General features: G+C 45.6%; 1 protein-coding gene across 3 annotated transcripts in view; it reads right to left on the bottom strand.

Moving 5' to 3' along the window:
- The window catches only part of dlc1 (DLC1 Rho GTPase activating protein), a 476263-nt gene that overhangs the window by 204245 nt on the left and 244480 nt on the right, over nucleotides 1-27538 (bottom strand). For all 3 annotated transcript variants that reach the window (XM_078217495.1, XM_078217504.1, XM_078217512.1), the window contains one exon: nucleotides 22277-22310. In XM_078217495.1, the coding sequence (XP_078073621.1) occupies nucleotides 22277-22310 (34 nt within the window). The remainder of the gene's footprint in view (nucleotides 1-22276; nucleotides 22311-27538) is intronic.

The raw sequence follows: 27538 nt of genomic DNA on the forward strand, positions 1-27538 counted from the left end.
TTTGCGTTCTCCTGCACATAAGTCGAGTCTCCGACAATATTTATTGCCATTTTCAAAGAATGTCATAGAGACATTCGGTTGGATTTTGGTCACAGAATGGGGTGTGGGCAGGTGGGTCTGGAATTTCCTGATGCTGGTTGGCATGCTGGTTCCATCTGAGGGTCCCAACTCATGCCCAAATTTGAGGAGGCCGGATTGCATATGAAACAGCGACATGTTTTTTAAAAATTCATTTATGGGATGTGGGCTTCACTGGCCAGGCCAGCATTTGTTACCCATCCCTAATTGCCCTAATCGTGGTGGTGAGCTGCCTTCTTGAACCACTGCAGTCCATGTGGTGTAGGTACAGTCACAGTGCTGTTAGGGAGGGAGTTCCAGGATTTTGACACAGCAACACTGAAGGAATGGCAATACATTTCCAAGTCAGGGTGGTGAGTGGCTTAGAGGGGAAATTCCAGGTGATGGTGTTCCCAGGTATCTGTTATGCTTGTCCTTCTAGGTAATAGTGGTTGTGGGTTTGGAAAGTGCTGCCTAATGAGCCTTGGTGAGTTTCTGCAGTGCATCTTGTAGATGGTACATACTACACTACTGAGCATTGGTGGTGGAGGGAGTGAATGTTTGTGGGAGTGAGTGAATGTTTGTGGAAGCGAGTGAATGTTTGTGGAAGCGAGTGAATGTTTGTGGAAGCGGGCTGTTTTGTACTGGATGGTGTTGAGCTCCTTGAGTATTGTTGGAGCTGCACTCATGTAGGCAATTGGGGAGTGCCGTATAGATTATGGACAGGCTTTGGGGAGTCAGGAGGTGAGTTACTCGCCGCAGGATTCCTAGCCTCTGACCTGCTCTTGTAGTCACATTATTTAAATGGCTATTCCAATTCAGTTACTGGTCAATGGTAAATCCCATGATATTGATATTGGGGGCTGGCCAGGAATATTTCCCATTCTAACCATCGACCACTGATGTATGTTGGAAGAATTTGCAGATTACATAGGAACATACATAGAAAATAGAAGCAGGCTTATGCCATTCGGCCCTTCGAGCCTGCTCCTCCATTTATTATGATCATGGCTGATCATCAAATTTAATATCTTGATCAGGCCTTCTCCCAATATTCCTTAATCCCTTTAGCCCTAAGAGCTGTGTCTAGTTCCTTCTTGAAATCACACAGTGTTTTGGCCTCAGCTATTTTCTGTGGCAATGAATTCACCACACTCTGGGTGAAGAAATTTCTCCTCAGTCCTAAAGGTTTACCCCATATCCTCAAACTATGACCCTTAGTTCTGGACTCCCCCACCATCAGGAACATTCTTTGTGAATCTATCGCATCTAATCCTATTAGAATTTTAAAAGTTTCTATGAGATCCCTTCTCACTCTTCTGAACTCCAGTGAATATAATACTAACCAATTTAGTGTCTCTTCATATGACAGTCGTGCCATCCCAGGAATCAGCCTGGTAAATCTTCGATAGATTGACACTCAATCTATTGGGCCACATTATGAAGCCACCTTTCTTGACCATTAACTCCTGCAGTGGTGCTTGAATCTGGAGCTCCTGTCTCTGAGGCAGGCACCACAAGACCTCTTACATATTTACTATAATTAACAAGTTTTTAACAAACAAATTTTAAGATAATGAAATAAAAAGGAGCAAAGACTGGGAGCGGGATTTTCCAGCCATGCTCACCCCAGACTTGAAAATCCCACCCAAAGTCAACGGACCTGTGCATGGTCCTGTCCTGCCTGCTACGATTCCCGTGCAGGCGGGATGGGAAAATTCTGTTCTGGGAATCAGAGTGATAGAATGAATCTCTTGATTATTTGTACGGTTGGGGTGGGTTGCACATCCTGTAAAATGCACTTATGGAGCTCCCACTATGTGCATGGCAGAAGAATCACAGCTGTTCCACCTGAGGTCCTACCCAGGTCAAAGATAAATTCACTTTTTCATCTCCAAAGGGAGCATTTGCCTGCAGGGCAAAGGTAACCAATCTCAGCCATCCGGGATTGATTACCTTAGTTTGAGCAATGTCTGGGGCCTTTCAAAAGGTCTCAATGGTAATTATGTCAGCTCTCTGCTGATGTGGGGGAGGGCAGGTGGAGGAATAAAAGAAATGGGAGTCCGAACAAAACCAAATTCAGCCCCAAATTACATCTGTCAGTGGGACATTCATACACTCCCAGCCTTTTGTCCTTGGCTGGAATTTTGTGTCCACAATGTCAGAGTGTCACAGGACATTCAGACCAGATGTAAAAGAAAGTAGAATCCTTGAGGAAATGATTAAGGAAATAGGTGACATTCTGGTTAATATTTTTAAGCGCTCTGGTATTACAGGGTCTGTGACTGATAAATAAGCTTACCAATCCCTGACAGACAAAAAGGACAGAGACATGGATGAGCGAATTAGAGATTAGATGTCTTGGAAGTGCAGCAGAGAGGGAGAGATTCGCGAGAGGAGTGCTGCGGGTAAGCGCTGTTATTTTTAACTTACTTTTTCGCGGGTTTTTTCTTAAAAAATATCTAAACCCGGAAGTGGTCGCGCAGGGAGGTCTGGGAGAGAGAGATTTTTTTTAAAAAAAAAGTTACTCACCTCAGTGAATCGGCCTCATTGCGTCTTGGAAGTGCAGCAGAGAGGGAGAGATTCGCGAGAGGAGTGCTGCGGGTAAGCGCTGTTATTTTTAACTTACTTTTTCGCGGGTTTTTTCTTAAAAAATATCTAAACCCGGAAGTGGTCGCGCAGGGAGGTCTGGGAGAGAGAGATTTTTTTTTTAAAGTTACTCACCTCAGTGAATCGGCCTCATTGCGTCTTGGAAGTGCAGCAGAGAGGGAGAGATTCGTGAGAGGAGTGCTGCGGGTAAGCGCTGTTATTTTTAACTTACTTTTTCGCGGGTTTTTTCTTAAAAAATATCTAAACCCGGAAGTGGTCGCGCAGGGAGGTCTGGGAGAGAGAGATTTTTTTTTTTTAAAAAGTTACTCACCTCAGTGAATCGGCCTCATTGCGTCTTGGAAGTGCAGCAGAGAGGGAGAGATTCGCGAGAGGAGTGCTGCGGGTAAGCGCTGTTATTTTTAACTTACTTTTTCGCGGGTTTTTTCTTAAAAAATATCTAAACCCGGAAGTGGTCGCGCAGGGAGGTCCGGGAGAGAGAGATTTTTTTTTCCCCAATAAATTGGAACAGAGAGGAATCCCGATACTCTACACTTGTAGAGTATCCCACCCTCCCTCCTCCTCTAACCTAAAAAAAAGACCCAGTGAGAGCAGGGCTTTGGAGAAAACAGGAGGAGGAAAGGTAAGTTTAAAATTTTCATTCACTTTTTTTTCCCTGTGTGTTTAAAGGGGCAATTATGAGTGTGAGGCCAGTATGTTGTTCCCAATGTAGGATGTGGGAGGTCCTGGAGGCTCCTAGCCTCCCGGACGACCATATCTGTGCTGGGTGTGTTGAGCTGCGGTTCCTAAGGGACCATGTTAGGGAACTGGAATTGCAGCTCGAGGACCTTCGCCGGGTTAGGGATAGTGAGGAGATCATTGACAGGAGCTATCGGCAGGTGGTCACACCGGGACCACGGGAGGAGGGTAACTGGGTAACAGTGAGGAAGGAGAAAGCTCAGTTGATGGTGAGCACCCCGGTGGATGTGCCCCTTAATAATAAGTACTCCTGTCTGAGTACTACTGGGGTGGACAGCCCACCTGGGGGAAGCAGCGGTGGCAGTGTCTCTGGAGCTGAGCCTGGCCCAGTAGTGCAAAAGGGTAAGGAAAGGAGGGTAGTGCTAATTGGGGACTCTACGGTGAGGGGGTCAGATAGGCGTTTTTGCGGACACAGATGGGACTCTCGGATGGTGGTTTGCCTCCCTGGTGCAGGGGTCCGGGATGTCTCTGGTCGAGTCCCAGAAATCCTGAAGGGGGAGGGAGAGGAGCCGAAGGTCGTGATGCATATAGGTACTACTGACATAGGTAGGAAGAGGGAAGGGGTCATGAAAAGAGAATATAGGGAGTTAGGTAGACAGCTGAGAAAGAGGAATGCAAAGGTAGTAATCTCGGGATTGCTGCCTGTGCCGCGGGAGAGTGAGAACAGGAATCGCTGGAGAATGAATGCGTGGCTGAGGGACTGGAGCAAGGGACAAGGATTTGGGTACTTGGATCATTGGGACCTCTTTAGGGGCAGGTGTGACCTGTTTAAAAAAGACGGGTGGCACTTGAATCCCAGGGGGACCAATATCCTGGCGGGAAGGTTGGCTAAGGCTACTGGAGAGACTTTAAACTAGAAAGGTTGGGGGGAGGGAATCGAAATGAGGGGACTGAGAGCGAGGAGGTTAGCTCGCAAATAGATAAGGAATGTAAACAGGGTAAGAGGGAGGTTAGACGAGTGATGGAGAAGGGAAGTGCTCAGGCTGAAGGTCTGAGATGTGTCAATTTTAATGCCAGGAGTGTAGTGAATAAAGTGGATGAGCTTAGAGCGTGGATTGGTGCTTCGAATTGTGATGTGGTGGCCATTACGGAGACTTGGATGTCTCAGGGACAGGACTGGGTGCTTCAGGTGCCGGGTTTTAGATGTTTCAGGAAGGACAGGGAGGGAGGCAAGAGAGGGGGGGAGTGGCACTGTTGATCAGGGATAGTGTCACGGCTGTAGAGAAGGTGGACGCCGTGGAGGGATTGACTACGGAGTCTCTGTGGGTGGAGGTTAGGAACAGGAAGGGGTCGGTAACGTTGCTGGGTGTTTTCTATAGGCCGCCCAATAGTAACAGAGATGTTGAGGAGCAGATGGGGAAACAGATCCTGGAGAGATGTAGGAATAACAGAGTTGTCGTAATGGGAGATTTTAATTTCCCAAACATAGATTGGAATATCCCTAGGGCTAGGGGTTTGGATGGAGAGGAGTTTGTTAGGTGTGTCCAGGAGAGTTTCCTGACACAGTATGTGGATAAGCCTACTAGAGGAGAGGCTGTACTTGATCTGGTGCTGGCTAATGAACCTGGACAGGTGGAGGATCTCTCGGTGGGTGAGCATCTTGGGGATAGCGATCATAATTCTATCTCCTTCACGATAGCATTGGAAAGAGATAGGATCAGGCAGGCTAGGAAAGTGTTTCTCTGGAGTAAAGGGAAATACAGTGTCATCAGGGAGGAAATTAGACGGGTAAATTGGAAGGAGGCATTCTTGGGGAAAAGTACCGAAGGAAAGTGGAGGATTTTCAAGGAATGTTTGTCTGGAGCTCTGCATGACAACGTTCCGATGAGACAGGGGGGTGTTGGTAGGGTACGGGAACCGTGGTGCACGAAGGTTGTGATGAACCTGGTGAATAAGAAAAGAGAGGCGTACAGAAGGTTCAGAGAGCTAGGAGGTGTTAAGGATTTAGAGGAGTATACGGGATGTAGGAAGGAGCTTAAGAAGGAAATTAGGAGAGCGAGAAGGGGTCATGAGAAGGCCTTGGCGGGTAAGATTAAGGAGAATCCCAAGGCTTTCTACAAATATGTCAAGAGTAAAAGGATGAGATGTGAAGGCATAGGACCCTTAAAAGGTGAAGGGGGAAAAGTTTGTGCGGAACCGTTAGAAATGGCGGAGCTGCTTAATGAATACTTTACCTCGGTATTCACGGTGGAAAGGGATCTGGGTGGTTGTACTGCTGGTTTGCGGTGGACAGAAAGGATCGAGCATGTGGACATAAAGAAAGAGGATGTGTTGGAACTATTGAATGGCATCAAGGTTGGTAAGTCGCCGGGACCGGATGGGATGTACCCCAGGTTACTGTGGGAGGCGAGGGAGGAGATTGCGGAGCCTTTGGCGATGATCTTTGCATCGTCGATGGAGACGGGAGAGGTTCCGGAGGATTGGAGGATTGCAGATGTGGTCCCTATATTCAAGAAAGGGAACAGGGACAGCCCGGGAAATTACCGACTGGTGAGTCTAACCTCAGTGGTTGGTAAGTTGATGGAGAGGATCCTGAGAGACAGGATTTATGATCATCTAGAGAAGTTTAGTATGATCAAAAGTAGTCAGCACGGCTTTGTCAAGGGCAGGTCGTGCCTTACGAACCTGGTTGAGTTCTTTGAAAATGTGACCAAACACATTGACGAAGGAAGAGCGGTGGATGTGGTCTATATGGACTTCAGCAAGGCGTTCGATAAGGTCCCCCATGCAAGACTTCTTGAGAAAGTGAGAGGGCATGGGATCCAAGGGGCTGTTGCCTTGTGGATCCAGAACTGGCTTGCCTGCAGAAGGCAGAGAGTGGCTGTGGAGGGGTCTTTCTCTGCATGGAGGTCAGTGACCAGTGGAGTGCCCCAGGGATCTGTTCTGGGACCCTTGCTGTTTGTCATTTTCATAAATGACCTGGATGAGGAAGTGGAGGGATGGGTTGGTAAGTTTGCTGACGACACCAAGGTAGGTGGTGTTGTGGATAGTTTGGAGGGATGTCAGAAGTTGCAGCGAGACATAGATAGAATGCAAGACTGGGCGGAGAAGTGGCAGATGGACTTCAACCCGGATAAGTGTGTGGTGATCCATTTTGGCAGATCCAATGGGATGAAGCAGCAGTATAATATGAAGGGTACCATTCTTAGCAGTGTAGAGGATCAGAAGGACCTTGGGGTCCGGGTCCATAGGACTCTTAAATCGGCCTCGCAGGTGGAGGATGCGGTCAAGAAGGCGTACGGCGTACTGGCCTTCATTAATCGAGGGATTGAGTTTAGGAGTCGGGAGATAATGCTGCAGCTTTATAGGACCCTGGTTAGACCCCACTTGGAGTACTGCGCGCAGTTCTGGTCACCTCATTACAGGAAAGATGTTGAAGCCATTGAAAGGGTGCAGAGGAGATTTACAAGGATGTTGCCTGGATTGGGGGGCATGCCTTATGAGGATAGGTTGAGGGAGCTTGGTCTCTTCTCCCTGGAGAGACGAAGGATGAGAGGTGACCTGATAGAGGTTTACAAGATGTTGAGAGGTCTGGATAGGGTAGACTCTCAGAGGCTATTTCCAAGGGCTGAAATGGTTGCTACGAGAGGACACAGGTTTAAGGTGCTGGGGGGTAGGTACAGAGGAGATGTCAGGGGTAAGTTTTTCACTCAGAGGGTGGTGGGTGAGTGGAATCGGCTGACGTCGGTGGTGGTGGAGGCAAACTCGTTGGGGTCTTTTAAGAGACTTCTGGATGAGTACATGGGATTTAATGGGATTGAGGGCTATAGATAGGCCTAGAGGTGGGGATGTGATCGGCGCAACTTGTGGGCCGAAGGGCCTGTTTGTGCTGTGGCTTTCTATGTTCTATGTCATCGGCAGTGCTTGACAACATTCTGCAGAATACGGCAATTTCTTGCTTTTTAAATGAACATTGAGAACATGGGATTGGATTTTAAAGGGACCTGCTGGTGCGTTTTTCAGCCAGCAGTGGTGGTGGGGGAGGGGACGGAGGAGGCTATCTGGGAAAGTCCATAGGTGTCCTTCCTGCTGCCTATCTACCTGCTCCTGTCCTTTTTGGAATGTTACAGAAGGCCTGCCTACTCTTGTTTGAACCGAGGCCTTTAATGGCCACTTAAGGACAGCTACCATCCGGCTGCAATTATGAGGTCAGGGAGGGGGGACGCTCAACAGATTGTTGTCTTACTCAGGATTCAGGTGGGAAAGGAGGTCAACCTCCCTCACATGGCCCCAATTCCAATCAGCCCCACTCCCTCCAAGATCTGCACCCCTTGGTGTTCCCTCATCCCCTAGACTTTCCAAGACTATTCCTACCCTCCTTGGCATTGCCCCAACCACAGCACCACTCCTCCAGTCACCACTGTGAGACCCCCACATGTATCTGGTCCTGGGCTCCTGGCATGTAGGATATGTGGACTGCCAATAGTGCCAGCAATTGTCACCGATTACTGTTGCGCTGCTGGTACTACAGAGCTGCTGGCCAATCAAATTGGCTGGAAGTTCTGGGAGGTGGGTCTTTCTCATGTGAGGGGCAGAATTCACATCTCCAGCCAATTAACGTTCCATGGAGTGTAAAATGGCTACAAGGCTGGCAACGTGACAGTTATCTGAAAAATGCTGCCCATTTCTTTCTGTAATAGTTTGTGTTTCGTGATTCTTCTGGCATTCTTTGAGGAGAGGTCTAAATTCGTGAATGAACACTATTACCTTGACCTGAAGGAAAGTTTGGTATCTGAAGATTTTATGGAAGATAATATTTCATGGATCGATGGCCGATTAACCAATGAGTTTGAAAATTAACTTGACAATAAAAAGCAAAATATTCAGAATGTTCAAAGTGGGTCTGTTCCAAGATGCCTCCTGTTCTGTTTGTTGCTATGGAGGATGGCATTTTTATTCTAGAAAAGTTGTTGATGACACCAGCCTCTTTGGCGAAGTGATTGGAAAAGGAGAGATTGATGATGCATTAAGGAGATATGTTGGTTAAAGAGAATCCATGAACTCTGGTAAAGGACACTCAAACTATGTGAACACAATGGTATTTGCAGTTATGCATTTGTGTTGAAAGTAAGAATTCAATGTGAAGCCATTTTCAACTGGGCAAAAGAGGAAATGGGATACATTTTCAAGGTATTTATTACATTGAAACAAACATTTAACCAAATGCATTTTGGCACAGTGGTTACCACTGCTGCCTCACAGCACCAGGGACCTGGGTTCAAATCTGGTCTCGGGTCACTGTCTGTGCGGAGTTTGCATGTTCCCCATGTGTCTGCGTGGGTTTCCTCCGGGTCCTCCAGTTTCCTCCCACAGTCCAAAGAAGTGCAAGTTAGGTTGATTGGCCATGCTAAATTGCCCCTTAGCATCAGGCGGATTAGCAGGGCAAATATATGGGGTTACGGGGAGGGGGCCTGAATGGGATTGTTGTCGGTGCAGGCTCGATGGGCTGAATGGCCTCCTTCTCTACTGGAGGGATTTTATGATTCTAATATTACAATGTTAAGTCTAAGCATGCAATATAGTGCAAAGATTTGGTCTACCTTTGCAAAGACACTGGTGTACTGGAGGGTTCAAACAACAGTGACATAAATAAATCTGAGACAAAATTAAATGGCAAGAAATGCAATTGAAGAGGTTATGATGCATGCCTTTGAACTGTAAAGAACTTTGACCCCCATTATTGTTGGGTTAGTTGATCTCAAATGAATGGGCTGTAAAGATTCCATAATTAGTCTCTACAACTGTTGGTTACAAAGGAGAGAAATATTTGTAGCAAGTGTCCTTGCTCCTGACTGTTCTTTAGCAATCTTTGCTGGAAAGTACATTTGTAGGGACATAAGAATAGGGTCAGTTACTGTGTCGCTCCCAATGTTGCAGCACTCGACACCGATATGAGGGACAGGCATTGGAGGGCAGCCAGTGTCTGTGGAATTGTACTCCAACACCCGCAGGAGAGAAGTAAAAAACGTTAATCGGCTATGCCCAAGTGTTTTCCAAGGGAAACAATTAGTTTAGGTTTGTTTGCAGATAGCAGATGGGGGACACGTCAAGTTTGATATGCGAGTCAGAAGCGTGTCTGAAATTGGGTTCCAGGCCTCATCAGCAAATTCTGGCACATTACAAATGCCAACTCTCTCCAAAAGGTAGCTTGCTGCTGTCTTCCAAACACATTTTGCCAGCTAAGATATCAGTAGTAGATCTGAAGTACATCAATGGGGTTGCTGGGGGTAAAACATGCAGTGTGGCTATGGTTGCAATATTGCTGTGGGATCAGGGGCATTACTTCTGTTCTTCATGCCTCATGGCAGTTAAAAACAACTTTTTAAAAATTCAATTTTGGGATGTGGTTGTCACTGGCTAGTCCAGCATTTATTGCCCTCCCCTAAGTGCACTTGAGAAAGTGGTGGCGAGCTGCCATCTTGAACTGCTGCTGTCCATGTTGTGTAAGTACATAGTGCTGTTATGGAGGGAATTGCAGGATTTTAACCTAGCAAAATGAAGGAACGGTGATATAATTCCAAGTCAGGATGGTGTGTGGCTTGGAGGGGAACTTGCAGGTGGTGGTGTTTCTATGTACCTGCTGCCCTCATTGCTCTAGGTGATAGAGGTTGAGGATTTGGAAGGTGCTGCCGAATGAGTCTTGGCGAGGCTTTTTTGGTACCTTTCTGTACTTTATTTCTAATCGAAGAAGTCAATTCAAATCAAGTCCAATCCTGGTCCCCACGAAGGACAAACAAGATTCAAGCTGACAAAACATTGTATCCCATCTTGGGCTCGATCAAACAAGGTCCAAGCTGACAGGATGAGGCATTGCACCCGCTCCCGAGCTTGATCTAACGCTTCATCTGAGCCAAAAGACCGAGATGGCTTTGAAAAATTGCATCAGATAAAACCTTGGTTTTACTTCATTGGCTACTCTGATCCTTTACTCTACCCGAGCTTAGGGAAACCATGGTCACAGGTATCAGCACAGCTTCATTGCAATGGGCTAGCTTCGTCCCTGCTACATCATAGTTTCACCCCTGGTGAGTTGCTGCCATGTATCTTGTAGATGGGATACCCTGCTGCCTTTGGTACTGGGGGAATGGTTGAGGCAGATACTAGTTTAAGGGATGCTGGTTAGGCTGCTGCAGAATAACCTGAAAGACTGAGCAGAGTGTGCACAGTGCTGCCAAATTTCTATGTGGAGTAGACAGCTGGGTATTAGACTCTTTACTAGCAGATGCAAAGAGACTAATTCTGAGGTGACCACCAGTGACACCTAAATACTTATTGACCCAATATTGCATCTTTCAGCACAATGGGCAGCACAGTGGTTAGCACTGCTGCCTCACAGCGTCAGGGACCCGGGTTCCATTCCCAGCTTGGGTGACTGTGCGGAGTCTGCACGTTCTCCTCGTGTCTGCATGGGTTTCCTCTGGGTGCTCCAGTTTCCTCCCACAGTCTGAAAGATGTGCTAGTTAGGTGCCTCGGCCATGCTAAATTCTCCTCAGTGTACCTGAATAGGTACCAGAGTGTGATGACTAGCGGATTTTCACAGTAACTTCATTGCAGTGTTAATGCAAGCCTACTTGTGACTAATAGATAAACTTTAAACTCCTTACGTCCAGCACTTTTTGGGCACAGGGTTTAGTCCACTTAATTGTTGCCTTTTTGGCACAATTGGATTCAAGTTCACTTATTTTATGTTGTAAACCAAATTAGTTCAAAATATTCTGCCCAGCCCTTTTGATAGTTTATTTGCCAATACAATCTTTAACTAAGCCATAGTTAAGGAGCGCGCCATATTTTGATTCTTGGACTGCTCTGAGTTTTAAAAAAATCATACTTATGCTGGTAACAGGGATGTCAAAACTTATCATGCTCGGGAGAATACAAATCACTCAGCGATCCCTTTTCTGATTGTTATCTCGGAATTCCTGAAGGAACACGAGGGGAAATTGGCTTCGATAGCCCCAGAGTTGAATAAAATACCAATACTCAAAATATTGGCGTGCAGTAAGAATGTGTACCGCTGGAAGACCTGGCCCATTTCGAAGACTGAGCTTCATTTGGAACAGGTAATGTATTTGGCCAGAAACCAAACAATTCCTAAGGCAGGCTGCCGGCTCCGGGCCAGGGCAATATCAGGATGCCCGTCTGGCCTCCATTAATGTGAAGCAGTCCCAATGTTTCATGTCCTGGTGTGCTGAGCTGCCAATTGACAATGGCCAGAGTGTGCACAGGGCTCCGCTGAATTAAACCGTAAGGCAACATTGATGCCAACGTACAAAATATTGTCAGTGACGTGTTCTCTTCAAGTGAGCACTCCTCCCCTCAAAAAAGGTGGGGCCCATTGCAATAACGGCAACAGGGTGGTAAGTTTGAACGCTCCGTTTTCGGGCTCCGGCAGCTCCATTTTCGCTGGCAGGAGACTTGAAAATTCAGCCCATGCATCCAATCTAATTCTTACAGCTTGGTCGGCATTTTATCCGTTACATTTTGTAACTTCAGGGTTAAACCATTGCTAATCCGGCTGTGCTTGCTGCCAATGTGTTGCCTGCTGCGCACTGGTACAAACATGGCGTCATTGCGAGCAACGGAGATCAGAACTCATTCCCTCAACCTCAGCACAGTCCTCGTCCTCTCCATTTAGTTTCTCAATTTTTTTGAAGCAAAATTCAACCTCGCAGCAATCCTAATGGGGACTGCTAAAGTTTAATATAAAGTCTGAGAGGTGGCAGCATCTTGAGGAGAGGAGATAAAAAGGGGAGAGAGAGAGAATATGCCTTGGTGGCGGAGAGGAATGAGAAATGACTTTGTCTAAGCCGATGACTGCCAGAAACTTAATATGGAGCCTCGGATTGATAAGATGAAGCCCAATACTATTTCTCTCCCAATTCAACATTTTAATAACACAAATTCTCATATTATTTCTCTCCCATAACAATTTCACACGTTTTTATTCAGGACTGCAGGTCAGAATCTGCTCTGCGATTAATGTCACAGACCGTGGTTACATACATCAAAGCCATATGCTGGAGCATAGTCTCATTGGTTTTCTGAGCATGCCCAGGTGTGTGTCGACAGCTACCTTTGCGGCTAACTTGCATTGGTAGGAGACACGATGTACTAATTCACAGTGTAATGTAAAACAATCTCTTCAAAATAAAGCATGAGCATATTATAAAAATAGAACTTCAAACTCTCTTCCATCTCTTTCTCAGTATTATTAGAAATGGGATTACAACACTGATTAAAAACATTCCACTGAATAAGGTGACCAGCTGGGCTTTGATGTCTCACAGTCGCTGACCTGCTGTTAAAGGTCATTGTATTGCGATCTCTATCCTAAATGGGTGCATGATACCCTTCCATCCCCATCCTGTACTCTGATCCTGAGATCATTCCACCATGCATGAAGAAACGGAAGCCCTTTTTTTGTGGGTTATAGTGTGAAATGGAAGTGTTCTGTCATTTAGATTTCTTTTACATTTGATGTTGCAATCAGTAAATTCCACAAAGGGACAGTTTTCCCTGCAGCAAAATACCCCAAAGTGCTTTTTTTGAAGTAACTATGGTTTTTTAATTCAAGCCTTACTCCATTGCTCAGTTGAGGTATTGGTTGTTTAAATCAATTGTTTTGTGCATTGAGTGATTAAATACATACAACTGTTCTATTTTTCACGATGAGAAAGGAAACCCATATTACTGCATGGTCTGCAGAATTTTAATCCCTTTTACCTCTGGAAATAAAAAGCTGGAATCAGTTAAACTGAGCATGGTGCTGGTATACTGCTGAAAACGTCAAATGTTCTTCATGGAAGGAAACCTGCTATCCTTTACCCAGTCTGGCTCATGTCTGTCTTCAACTCTACACCAATGTGGTTGACTCTTAATTGCCCTTTGAAGTGTTCTCGCTGTAGAACCAGTAATCACACCACACAGACCACTCAATCGTAACCTAGGTATCAAATCAGGACGTGGCAAAGGCACACCCAGCTCAGACAGCATTGCTATAACATTCTCACTAACATCTGGGCACAGATGCCAAAGTTGGAGAGCTGTCTCACAGGCTAGTCAAATAAAAACTCATAGTTATGATCCTGTGAACACGACTATCAGTCAATGTACCAGACTGTTCCATCTTGATCCTGGATGGTATAGAATTAGTATTAGTGGCCCTTTCACTTCGTCACCACTAAGTCTTATAGCTTTTGGTGAAAACATGGACAAATAAACCTCCTGTTGATTACCACTTCCAAATGAATCCGTACTGTTCCATGTTAAGCATCACTTGGAGAAACCACCATGGTGGCATAGTGCATGGCATTGCTGCCTCACAGCGCCAGGGACCCGGGTTCAATTCCGGCCTTTGGTGACTGTGTGTGTTGAGTTTGCACGTTCTTCGAGTGTCTGCATGGGTTTCCTCCAGGTGCCCCGGTTTCCTCCCATAGTCCAAAGATGTACGGGTTAGGTTGATTGGCCATGCTAAATTGCTCCATAGTGTCAAGGGGACTAGCAGGATAAATAGTTGAAATTATGGGGATAGGGCCCAGGTTGGATTGTTGTCGGTGGAGGTTCGATGGGCCAAATGGCCTCCTTCTGATCTGTGGGGATTCTATGATAACATGGGGATTTAGGTTCATTAGATTAGTTCCAGAGTTGTTCTATGACAAGAAGCTGAGTAAATTAGACCTTTACCACCTGGAGTTTAGAAGAATGACATGTGATCTCATTGAAACATGGCTCGACAGAGTAAACACTAAATGGTTGCTTCACTTGGAGAATTAAAACGCAGTGCACAGTCTCAGGAGAAGGGCCCTTTAGGACAGAGCTGAGCAGAAACCTCTTTCATTTAGGGGGCTTTGAAGCTTTGGAATTCTTTGCCCTAGATGATTGTGGATGCTCAATAGTTGAGAAGATTTAAGGTTGGGGTAGATAGAACTTTGATTTCCCAGGAGATCAAGAGATATGGACAGCAGACAGGAAAGTGGAATTGAGGCAGATCAGCCATGGTCATGTTGAATGGTGGGACAGGCTCAAGGTGGGTGTATGATCCATTCCTAGAAACATAGAACTTAAAAGCAGGGAGGCCATTCAGCCCTTCAAGCCTGCTCTGCCATTCAATATGTACATGGCTGCTCTCGTTGTGTCTCAACTCCACTTTGCTGTCTATCCCCCATAACCCTTCACTTCCTTGCCTATCAAAAATCTGTCCAACTCTGCTTCAATGACCCAGCCTCCACTGCTTTCTGGGGAAGAGAATTCCACAGAATAATGACCCTTTGAGAGAAAAGATTTCTCCTCATCTCCATCTTAAATGATAGATCCCATATTCTTACAGTCTGTCGCCTGTTTCTAGATACCATCACAAGTGGAAACATCCTCCCAGTATCCACCCATCAAATCCACTCAGGATCTTATGAGCGGAATTTTTGAAAAAGAAATTCTAAGTGCGGGACAAGTGTGAAAACAGGAGAAAATCGTGGTGATTTTTTGGGAGAGCTCCCAATCACAATCGAATGGCACTTAGTTAAAAAGAAATGCCAGGATGCAAATCACGCCAAGAGACAGGGCGGAGCCTACTCTTGCCAGTGAAGCTGGCTGTTGAGCTCTTGGGGTGCCATTGCGCAGGCGCCCCATTCTCCCAGTATATGGGGAGATCTCCTGTCAACTTCCCATAGACATTGGGAACCACCAGTCTCACCACCCCACCCCGCCCTCCCCCCCCTCCCCCCCCTCCCCCACCTGACATTTCCCCTCTCCACCCTGCTGATCACCACAACTGCAGAGTTCCCCCAATTCCTCGATTGCCGCCACTGCAGAGTTCCCTCCTCCCCCCCTGATCATTGCCCACACCAACCAACCCCCCCCGCCCCCGCAGAGTTCCCCTCTTCCCTCCCCCTCCCCCACATGGACCTCCCCCCATGCCTTCCCCGTCATGGCTCCATCCCTTCCCAGGCCCATCTCCCTTAGCCCCTCAGGCTATGCCCTTTTGGCACTGCTCCTGGCACTGCCAGGGTGCCTGGTGAGCAGTGCCAGGGTACAGGCAGGCACTGCCAGGCTGGCACTGACTAAGGGGCACTGCCTGACCCTGCCCCCAACCACCTGAAGTCGGCTTCAATGGCCTCCGATCTCCCATTGGTGGAAATCATACGGGATTCTCGCTGATGGGGATCTCAACCGGCAAGGGGTAAATCCAAGTGAGCCCAGACAATAGCATCCGGAACTCATTAATGACATTTTAATAATGTCATTAATACCAGCAAGTTCACAAGTGATGAGAAACCAGGTGCGATCCTGATTTTTCATCCCTCGTACTATTTTATCAACTTGCCTCGCCGAGGGCGGCACGGTAGCACAGTGGTTAGCACTGCTGCTTCACAGCTCCAGGTCCCGGGTTCGATTCCCGGCTCGGGTCACTGTCTGTGTGGAGTTTGCACATTCTCCTCGTGTCTGCGTGGGTTTCCTCCGGGTGCTCCGGTTTCCTCCCACAATCCAAAGATGTGCGGGTTAGGTTGATTGGCCAGGTTAAAAAAAATTGCCCCTTAGAGTCCTGGGATGCGTAGGTTAGAGGGATTAGCGGGGAAAATGTGTGGGGGTAGGGCCTGGGTGGGATTGTGGTCGGTGCAGACTCGATGGGCCGAATAGCCTCCTTCTGCACTGTAGGGTTTCTATGATTTCTATGATGATCAACTGGTGGGATGAGCCAGTAAGATGGTGGTCTATATTTTTCAATAAGTTCACTTCTCATTCCTATTAACTCCAGTGGGTATAGGCCTAACCTGTTCAATGTTTCTTCATAAGATAAGCTCCTCATCCCAGGAATGAGTTGAGTTAACCTTCTCTGAAAAGCTTCGAATACAATTATATCCAGCTCTGGTTTCTTATGTAAGATCTCGCTCGAGCACAGAACATGCTCTAGATGGGGAACTTCAATATCCATCACCAAGCATAGTTCAATGATACCATCACTGACCAAGTCTGAAGGAAATAATTGTAAAACTAGCTTTACAGCAGGTGTGAGAACCAGCAAGAGGGAATAACCTACTTGAGCTTGTCCTCACCCATTTACCCAATTACAGAAGCAATTGTCCATGACAGCACTGGAAAGAGAGATCACAACACAATGACCTTCTGCTGCAAGAGTGCCACCACAGAGATAAGACTGGTAGCAGTGACTAGTGTTGGGGAATGGAACTCATTCAATTTTACGATTGCACACTAATCTCCTAAGTTGTTGTTCATCAAATCTTCCATTGCCTTTCTGAAATTTCCCCCAGCCCGATATGCCTTCCCAAGTGGCCGTTCTCTGCTTTATATCCTCTGTGCATCCTTTCTCCCTTTGCCCTACCACTGAAAGCTTAAACCATCTCAGTTTGAAACACGCACCCCCTGTAAATATCTATATCTGCCCATCTATGTCTACGATCAAAATTTTCTGACATAGGCCAACTTTTCCATTAGCCTTCCCAATTTCGATCTTCAAGGCTCAAAGTCCATTTGCATTGGTGAAGCACCTTGGGAGGATTTTTAATGTTTCTATTTCCGTGAATGAGAAATGCACAAGAAACAACACTTGTCAGTGAAAATAATAAATCAAATCAATTATAGGAGTTCATCTACTTATGTTGGTACAGTTGTGCTAGTGGTTAATTAATCTATTGTGAACTTTTAAAAATGTTCACAGCGATGTCGAATTTTATTAAACGCAAAAAGCACAGTTGTTTTACATTCTAAAGGATTGCATGTGTTAAAATAAATGTGATGTTGCCTCATGCCTGCATTAGTGGTGTAACTAAAGTTAAATGTCTCCAAAGGAGGGTCAGAGATCATAACCTCCAGAGGATAAGTACAACCTTTGACCTTTTTATCCTATTTCCATAACAGGATCTATGTCATCATATAATGAAAGGGCATGAGGGTTCAATCAGTATCAGGCATGTGATTCTCTTGGAATAACTAATTTTAAGCTATAATTTAACTGTTAAACACGCTGCATGTGATACAATGATGGTTTTTGTTAAAGTACTGTCTTTCACTTCCAAGGCAGAAGCTCAAACCCATCTTCACTGTGGAAGGTGGGGTCTGTAATATTTTGCATCACTAAAGATGAGAAATACAATTTAGTCAGATTACTTTTTACAAATTGCAATTGTTGCTTCTCCAGATAGGAAGTTCCAGCTCTAAGAGAGGGAAACCTTTGTACTTTCCAACCTTCCTACAAAAAAAATAACTAATGCTTATGTACAATGGCTGGGTGTTCCAAAGCACTTTACAGCCAATGAAGGATCTTTGAATTATAGTCCCTGTTGTGGTAGGGAATGCAACAGCCAACTTTTTTGTAATTCTTTCACAGGACGTTGGCATTGCTGACTAGGCCAGCCTTTCTATCGCCTTGAGCAGGTGGTGGTGAGTTGGTTTCTTGAACTTTTGCAGTCCATGTGGTGCACATACACCCACAGTGCTGTTTGGAAGGGAGTTCCAGGGATTTGACCTGGCGACAGTGAAGGAAGAGTGATGTATTTCCAAGTCAGGATGGTGTGTGGCTTGGAGGGAAACTTGCAGGTCGTGATATTCCCAAGTATCTAACGCCCTTGTCCTTTGACATCCAATAGGTTGTGGGTTTGAAAGGTGCTGTCGAAGGAGCCTTGGTGAGTTGCTGCAATGCATGGTGTGGATGGTACACACTGCTGCCACTGTGCGATGGTGGTGGAGTTGATGAATGTTGAAGGTGGTGGGCAGGGTGCTGATCGAGGAGACTGTTTTGTCCTAGATAGAGTTGAGCTTCTTGAGTGCTGATGGAGCTGCACTCATCCAGACAAGTGGACAGTATTGCATTACAGTTTCCATCAATTAGTGCGCAGCAAGCTTCCACAGCAGTGAATTAATAATCAGATAGTTTGCTTTAGTGATGCTGGTTGAGGGATGAATACTCGCCTGGACACCAGCGAGAACTCTGCTGTTCTCCTTTAAAAGGTGCCTTGAAATCTCTTCCATCCAGATGAGAGGACACACAGAGTCACTGTTTAATCAAAGACTGCATCTCCAACAGTGTGGCACTTCCCCAGTAGTAGACTGAATTTTCAGCAGAGATTCCAGGCCGGGGTTTTCTAGCCCCACCTACCTTTGGAATTGTGTAGTCCCACCAAAGGTCAATGGACTTTTGGCTGGCCCACTATATCCCTCATGGCAGGTCCCGCCAAGGCAGCGCTGGAAAATCCTGACCAAAGTCTTTGGAGTGGGACTTGAAACCATAATCTTTTGACACATGGTGACAAGAGTGCATGAAAGATCAGAGACTGATATTTTGTACATGGCACTCTCAAATTAGATACAGCACAAGTTGAACAACAGTAGGCCCCCATTATATGTTGTTTCTCTTTAACATTGGTCATTTAATGGGGCCTGCATTCTTGTTTAGGTTCGTGAGGTTCATTTTCAGTCATTTTGTGCTGGTCTGGCATTGGGATATGTGACCAATTGGCACCATTTTGGAGTATTCTCTCCTACTCCCTAACCCTCACTGCTGACTCTCCAGCTCACATCCTCTCCTGCACTCTAACCCACTTGTTGCCAACTCTCCAGCCTTGTGGGCTCTATCAATGCCTGGCCCTCCAGCTCACTGCCATGGGCTTGCTGCCTCTCCTGCTTCCTAACCCCACCATCTCGCTGCCGTACCTCTGGGCTTTTGGCCTCTCACGCTCCTTGGCTCTCTCTCACACCGATCCTTCCTCACTTTGCACCGTCTGATAACTCAACTTTCCACAGTGGTCATCCTTATAACCTTTTGGAGGCTGGGACACCATGAATTTAATATCGAGCAATGGGCAAATTGGCCGGAGCTCAAATCAAACAGCGGCCTTATCTTTATAGATCAGCTGCTTTCCTCCGTGATCTCTGTGGGGAATTTTACAGCCCCTCCTACCGGCAGGATCTTCCATTCCCGCCGTAGTCAATGGAGTTTTGAATAGCTCGTTGTAATTTACAACCCCACCTCCACTGCAGTGGGGCTGTAAAATTCCACCTGCAATCTCTACATCATGATAGTAGCATATTCAAGATCAGGGACTGTAGTGTGGATATATGGGGTTAGAGCCGAGGATGGTTAGGGGGCATTTGGTTTGTCGTATCCATATCGGTTCTCTGGATTATCAACCCACCTAGTCCCACTCCCGCGCCATTTTCCCATAGTCACATCAATGTTTTTGCTTTAGTTACCTCTTTTGAATGCCTCGATTGAATCTGCCTCCACCTTGCTCTCAGTTGGAACATTCCTGATTTCAACCATGCGCTGCGTTAAGAGGTTCTTCCTCATGTCACCGTTGCTTCTTTTGCCAATTATCTTAAAATAAGTGTCCTTTGGTTCTTGATCCCTCCACCAATGGGAACATCTTCCCCTTAACCACACTGCTCAGACCCCTCATGATTTTTTTCATCCCCAATCAAATCTCCTCTTAATCATCTCTTCTCCGAGGAGAACAGACCCCAGCTTCTGCAACTGAAGTTCCTCATCACTGGAAACATTCTCATGAATCTTTTTCTGACTTTAATGCCATTACATCAAAGAAGCTGATTCATGACCCGAAATGGAACATTCAGTAAATCAGTTTCTGTACAATGAATATGAAGTGGAATGCACAGGAAGATAGAACTCAACAAAAAATTAAAATCCAAACTATTATCACAGACACACGCGAATTCAGTCAGTTGCCAATGCGAATCTTTCAATTCTTAATCAGTATTGAGTTCATTAAGAAACCATGGAGATGATTTGTTATTTTTGTTTACTTGACTGAAAGCAAAAGGATAAAGTTATTTTTGTCATTGTTTTGAGTCCTGAACTTCCCACCAACTGATTAAATGGAAAGAAATGTCATGGGAGGGGAATGATTTGAAACAGATTACTAACTGATGAAACACAGTCTGTACAGAATGTCTTTTGCATTTTGCACTGAAATGTTTCTTTCCTCGGTGAGATGCAATGCTTTTTTGACCAGTTCATAATGTTCCATATAATAAAACAGAGAACAAAACTATTACAAAGCACCATGAAATCGCAGTCTCTAAACTAAATCATCAACAAACCAGGGACTCGGATTCAATTCCGGTCTCGGTCACTGTCAGTGTGGAGTTTGTGTGGGTTTCCTCTGGGTGCTCCAGTTTCCTCCCACAGTCCAAAGATGTGCAGGTTAGGTGGATTGGCCATGCTAACTTGACCCTAGTGTCAGGGGGATTAGTAGGGTAAAACGTGTAGGGTTATGGGAATTGGGCCTGGACGGGATGGTGGTCGGTGCAGACTCGATGGGCCAAATGGCCTCCTTCTGTATTGTAGGGATTCCATAAGCAGTAGGGTCAACATAGCACGGTTAGAGGCCCAACAATACTCTTTCTACTTTGTCCCAATATCTCAGTCCCAACTCCAAAGAATGCCTAGTGCTCTTTATTTCACCAATTTTTAAAAACCAATATGGCAATTTTTTTCTTAACTTTCTCACAACTGAGTGAGATTTCATGCTGGATTAGAATCAGTTTTCTACTTTGGGCTCTATACGTACTAAACTGAGATCACCCAAAGTCTTTACAATTCAGATCTGCGAGCCAGAAGCCAGATGAGACTGGGTTTGATTCTCCTGCAGATTTTAGGGATAGGATTAGAATTAAGCAGTTTGAAATGGATACTACTTCAATAAGCTCTCTGTAAAAACTCTTGAAGTGAGTTCAAATGGATGGAACTGCACGCAGGGAGGAAAAATTCACCATTTATTGTTTTGTTCATGTTCTTCTTTTCTGTGGTTCTACACAAGGCCCCAGTCTCATCTCTTCCTTTCTTTACTCTAAAGTTTGAAGAAACACTGTCACACTTACAACAAATTCTCAGCTGGAGCTGGGTGCAAATCTACGATATGCCTGATTCGAATGGCTTAGTACCAAAGGGCAAAGGGGTTAACTTACTAAGCTATCGGGGAACTACAACTGGAGGCTTCAGAACAGATTGTCCCATTTTTAACAAAAATGTTCCAATATATCGGGCATCTGAAATATTTGCAATTCCATCATCTTGCAGCATTTGGAATTTGAAATTTTTAAAATACTAAATGAAACTTGAGTGAGTACTTTTCTCTTCAGCTAACCAAAGCCTGGCAACAGGAAAAACACCTCATGCATGTAAATTCCACCCACTGGGAAATAAAGGCAAGGAGACAGTTTGTGATGAGAACAGTCAGTGTGCATGGAAATTTTTGATGAAAAGAAAGCTGAAGAACAGCAGTATAAAACATGCAAAAATATACAGATTTTGCTATTTATACGCTAACATCCTAGCAATGTGGCATTTGTTCCATCAAAACAAAACAACATCCTTTCCCACACAGCATTCTGGCACGGTGACTGATGAATTAAGAAAGCTCTGTCGGAATGTAAATCTTCACTAAACTCTGCACCCAAGAATATGTCTTTGACCGTCAGAGATTTGCATGCGGAGAATAAAGGACCTAAAATACATTCTTTGAAGTCCGAGCTTGGAATCCTTGACCAAGTAAAAACACTCCACACATGTTAATTTGAAAGGTTTGCCATTTCTACAGAATAGATGAGAAATGTGCCCGCACTGTGAAGTGAGCCAACTCGATTCACACGGAGACAGAATCATTTATAGCTGATAGATGTAAACTTCCCGCACCTGCTGATGTGCTAGAACAATGTGCACATGAAGAGGTTTTGAAATAAATTTAAATGCCTGACAAAAATCCAGTTAACTGTCATGCATTCCACAAAAAAAAAGCCAAGGTTCCAAATTTGCCATTTATCAACTGTGTGAAAAGCAGAGGCTGAATAGCAAAGTGTCTCGAGGAACATTGCAGGATCTGAAGAAAGATTCATGTCTACTCACCAGCCTTCCCTTTTTCCGATATCATCGGCATTGCCTACAAAAATATATTAAAATAAAACGATAAATAACATTGTAAACCACTCCAGCTGATTTTATTACAGTAAGGTTAGCTGTGAAAAGCACTGTACATTATTGCATTGAAATTTGCACTGATGTTGTGGAGACTGGAGAATAAAGAGTGTACAATTTGCACCCATCCAAATTAGGCAGATTACTATTCAGCCACAGCTTTTGATTCTGAGGTTCAAGTTCATTAAGTACACAAAGTGAGCTCGGAGTGTCCATTGACCTTGGTAGGAGCACATTTCCTGCACAGGCCAAGCAATTTAAAGGTAACTTCACTTATTTTAGAGGGAAATGATGTTACAGCAATAACAACTTGCATCTTGCTAGTACACGTAACATAAGAAAAGGTCCCAAGGCACTTCACAGAGACAATATGAAACAAAATTTGACACTGAGCGACATACGAAAATATATGAGCAGATGATCGAGTGTTTGGTCAAAGAGGTAGATTTTGAGGAGTGTCTTAAAGGAGAAAAGCAAAGCAGCAAGGCATGAGGAGAGTATTCCAGAGCCTAGGAAAAAGGGAGCTGAAGGCAAAGCTAGCAATGATGAAGCAACTAAAATCAGGAATGCCCAAGAGGCTAGAATGCAAAGAGCATGAATGTCGGGCTGGGGAGATTACAGAGATAGGGAAGGGCCAGGCGGCCATGGGGAGATTTGAAAATGCGGATGAGAATTTTAACACTGACACATGGGAGTCATTGTAGATCAGTGAGAACTAGGGGAGTTGGGTGAATGGCATTTGGTGCGAGTTAGCACACAGGCAGCAGAGATTTGGATGACCTTGAAATGGAGGAGAGAATCATAGAAATCATAGAAATCATAGAAACCCTACAGTGCAGAAGGAGGCCATTCGGCCCATCGAGTCTGCACCGACCACAATCCCACCCAGGCTCTACCCCCACATATTTACCCACTAACCTACGCATCTCAGGGGCAATTTTAACCTGGCCAATCAACCTAACCCGCACATCTTTGGACTGTGGGAGGAACCCGGAGCACCCGGAGGAAACCCACGCAAACACGAGGAGAATGTGCAAACTCCACACAGACAGTGACCCGAGCCGGGAATCGAACCCGGGACCCTGGAGCTGTGAAGCAGCAGTGCTAACCACTGTGCTACCGTGCCGCCCTGTGGGAGGTCATTCAGGAGTGTGTGAGAATAGTCAAGTCTGGAGGGAACAAATGCATAGATGAATGTTTCAGCAACAGAAGCAAGGATGAAGACAGGTGATGTTATGGAAGCAGTTTTAATGTTGACACTGATTTATGGTTGAAAGCTCCTCTCAGGGTCAAATATGATATACAGACTATGAACAGTCTGCACAGCCTTACATGTGTGCCGGGAGGGGAATGGAGTTGGTAGCCCAGGAGCAGAGCTTGTTGCTGAAGACAATGGCTTCGGTCTTCTCGCTATTTAATTGGGAGGGAATTTCTGCTCTTCCAGTACTGGATGTCAGGTCAGAAAATTGACAATTTAAAGACAGTGTGGCATTGAATGAGGTGGTGGTGGGTTAGAGCTGGAAGTTGTCAGTGTATGTGTGGAACCTGTCATTGTGTTTTCCAATGATGTCCCCAAGGGGCTACACATATGAGAATTAGGATTGGCCAAGGTAATGATTTGTGAATAGGAAGAGAAGTCATTGTTGACAATTCTTCACCTATACTTAGAGAGGCGGGATATGGTGATGTGGTGGTGGTGTTACTGAATATATAATCCACAGGCCCAGGCTAATGTTCTGGGTCATAGGTTCAAAGCAGGTGGAAATTAAATTCAATGACTTAATCTGGAATTAAAAGCTAGTTCCAGTATCGATGACCATGACATTGTTTCAAAAACCATCTGGTTCACTGCTATTCTTTCTTGATTGACCCAGGCACCGGAAACATTAATGGCACATTAACGGCCCAGTCGACTCTGCAAAGTCCCTCTAACTAGTATCTATGGTGCCAAAATTAGGAGAGATATCGAGCAGACAGGCGACAACCTCATAAACATACTCACAGAATAGAAGTCTATAATGTCCCAGACATCGCCATCACCATCCCTGGGTATGTCCTGTTTCATTGGCAGGATGACCCAGCAGAGGCGGAGGCACGGTAGTGTAAGGTCAGGAGGGGGTTTCCCTGGGAATCCTCAGCAATGACTGATGGTGCAATCACTATGGAATCTCACTGCATCAGGTTCAACATGGACAAGAAAGTTTTCTGCTGATTACCCCCTACTCTTCACAGAATCCCTACAGTGCAGAAGGCGGCCATTTGACCCATCGTGCCTGCACCGACCACAATCCCACCCAGGACCTATTCCCGTTACCCCACATATTTACCTTGCTAATCCCCTGACACTAGGATCAATTTAGCATTGCCAATCCACCTAGCCAGCATATCGTTGGACTGTAGGAGGAAACTGGAGCACCCGGAGGAAACCCACACAGACACGGGGAGAATGTGCAAACCCACACAGACAGTGACTTGAGGCTGGAATTGAACCTGGGTTCCTAGCACTGTGAGGCAGCAGTGCTAACCACTGTGCCACCCACATCTTCTCCCTCAGCTGATGATTCAGTACTCCTCCATATTGGACAACTGGAATTTGGACTGATGGCAGCAGGAGCTCTGAGTGGTGACTTCAATGTCCATCACCAACAGTGGCTCAGTAGCACTATCACAGAGCGAGCCCTAAAGGACGTAGCAGCTAGACTGGGTCTGCGGCCAGTGGTGAGGGAACCAACAAGAGAGAAAAACCTCCCTGACCTTGTCCTCACCAACTTGCCTGCCATAGATGCATCTGTCCATTAGTGACCACCACACAGTCCTTGTGGAGATTAAATCCCGCCTTCACATTGAGAATACCATATCGTGTTGTGTGACACTATCAATGATAGATTTAGCACAGACCTAGTAACTTAAAGCTGGACATCCATGAGGTGCTATGGGCTATCAGCAGTAACTGAATTGTATACACCCACAATCTATAACCTCGTGGCCCACTGCATCCCTCACTCTACAGTTACCGTCAAACTAAGGGATCAACCCTGGTTCAATGGTGCGAGAGCGCATCACCAGGGATACTTAAAAGTGAGATGTCAACCTGATGAAGCTACAACATAGGGCTGCTTTCATGCCAAACAGCAGAAGCATGTGATAGATGGAGCCAAGCAATCATACAACCACTGGATCAAATCAAAGCTCTGCAGTCCTCCCATATCCAGTCGTGAATGGTGGTGGACAATTAAGCATCTCACTAGAGGAGGAGGCTCCACAAATATTCCCATCCTGAATGATGGAGGAGCCCAGCATGAGTGCAAAAGATAATGCTGAAGAATTCGTAGCAATCTTCGGCCAGAAGTAGATGATCCATCTCGGTCTCCTGCCGAAGTCTCCAGCATCACAGATCGCAAGCTTCAGCCAATTCAATTCACTCCACGTGATATCAACAAACAACTGTCTGTACTGGATACTCCAAAGACTATGGGACTATGTCAACATTCCGGCTGTAGTACTGAAGACTGTGATGGAGAACATGCTGCACCTCAAGCCAAGCTCTTCCGCTAGTTACAACACTGGCGTCTACCCGACAATGTGGAAAATTGTCCAGGTATGTCCGGTCAGGAGAAACCTAACCCAGCCAATCACTGCCCCATCAGTCTACTCTCAATCATCAGCAAAGTGATGGAAGGTATAATTGACCATGCCAGCAAGAGGCACTTCATAGAATCATAGAAACCCTACAGTACAGAAAGAGGCCATTAGGCCCATCGAGTCTGCACCGACCACAATCCCACCCAGGCCCTACATATTTACCCACTAATCCCTCTAACCTACGCATCTCAGGATACTAAGGGGCAAGTTTTTAGCATGGCCAATCAATCTAACCCACAAATCTTTGGACTGTGGGAGGAAACCGGAGCACCCGGAGGAAACCCATGCAGACACGAGGAGAATGTGCAAACTCCACACAGACAGTGACCCAAGGCAGGAATCAAACTCAGGTCCCTGGAACTGTGAAGCAGCAGTGCTAACCACTGTGCTACCGTGCCGCCACTTGCTCAGCAATAACTTGTTCACTGACATTCACTTTAGGTTCAGCCAGGGTCACTTAGCTTCTGATCTCATTGTAGCCTTGGCCAAGCATGGACAAAGAGCTGAACTCAACAAGTGAGGCGAGACTGACTGCCCTTGACAGCAAGGCAGCATTTGACATCAAGGAGCCCTGGCAAAATTGAAATTAATGTGAGTCAAGGGAAACTCTATCTCCAGAGTCATATCTGGCACGAAGGAAGATGGTTGTGGTTGTTGGAGGTTAATCATCTCACTTCCAGGAAATGACTGCAGGAGTCCCTCAGGGTAGTATCCTAAACACAACCATCTTCAGCTGCTTCATCAATGACCTTCTCTCCAGTATAAGGTCAGAAGTGGCAATGTTCAGTGATGACTCACAATGTTCAGCATCATTCATGATGCCTCAGATATTGAAGCAGTCCTTGTCCATTTACAGCAACACCTGGCTAACACTCAGGCTTGGGCTGATAAGTGGCAAGTAGCATTTCCATCACACAAATGCCAAGCAATGACCATCTCCAACAAAGGAAGATTTACCCACCTCCCCTCGATAATCAATGGAATTACCATTGCTGAATCCCCTCTATCAACATCTGGAGAGATACCATTGACCAGAAACTGAATTGGACCAGCCAAATAATTAGTGGTTACTAGAGCAGGTCTAAGGCTGGGAATTCTGCAATGAGTAACTCACCTCTTGACTCTTCAAAGCTTGTCCACAATCTGCAAGGCTCAAATCAGGAGTGTGATGGAATATTTCTCATTTGCCTGGATGAGTGAAGTTCTAAAAACATTCAAGAAGCTCAACATCATCCAGGACAAAGCAGCCCATTAGATTGGCACCCCATCCAGCACGGGGATTTTCACAGTAATTTCATTGCAGTGTTAATGTAAGCCTACTTGTGACATTAATAAATAAACAGCCACTCCCTCTATCACTGACATATAGTGGCAGTAATGTGTACCATATACAACAACTTATTGCAGCATCTCACTAAGATTCCTTCAATAGCACCTTCCAAACCCATGACTGCCACCAGCTAGAAGGATAAGGGCAACAGATGCATGGGGATGACCACCACCTGAAAGTTTCTCTCCAAGGCATATACCATCCTGACTTGGAATTATATT

This window comes from Mustelus asterias, chromosome 1 (genome assembly GCF_964213995.1).
Source record: "Mustelus asterias chromosome 1, sMusAst1.hap1.1, whole genome shotgun sequence".
Lineage (NCBI taxonomy): Eukaryota > Metazoa > Chordata > Chondrichthyes > Carcharhiniformes > Triakidae > Mustelus > Mustelus asterias.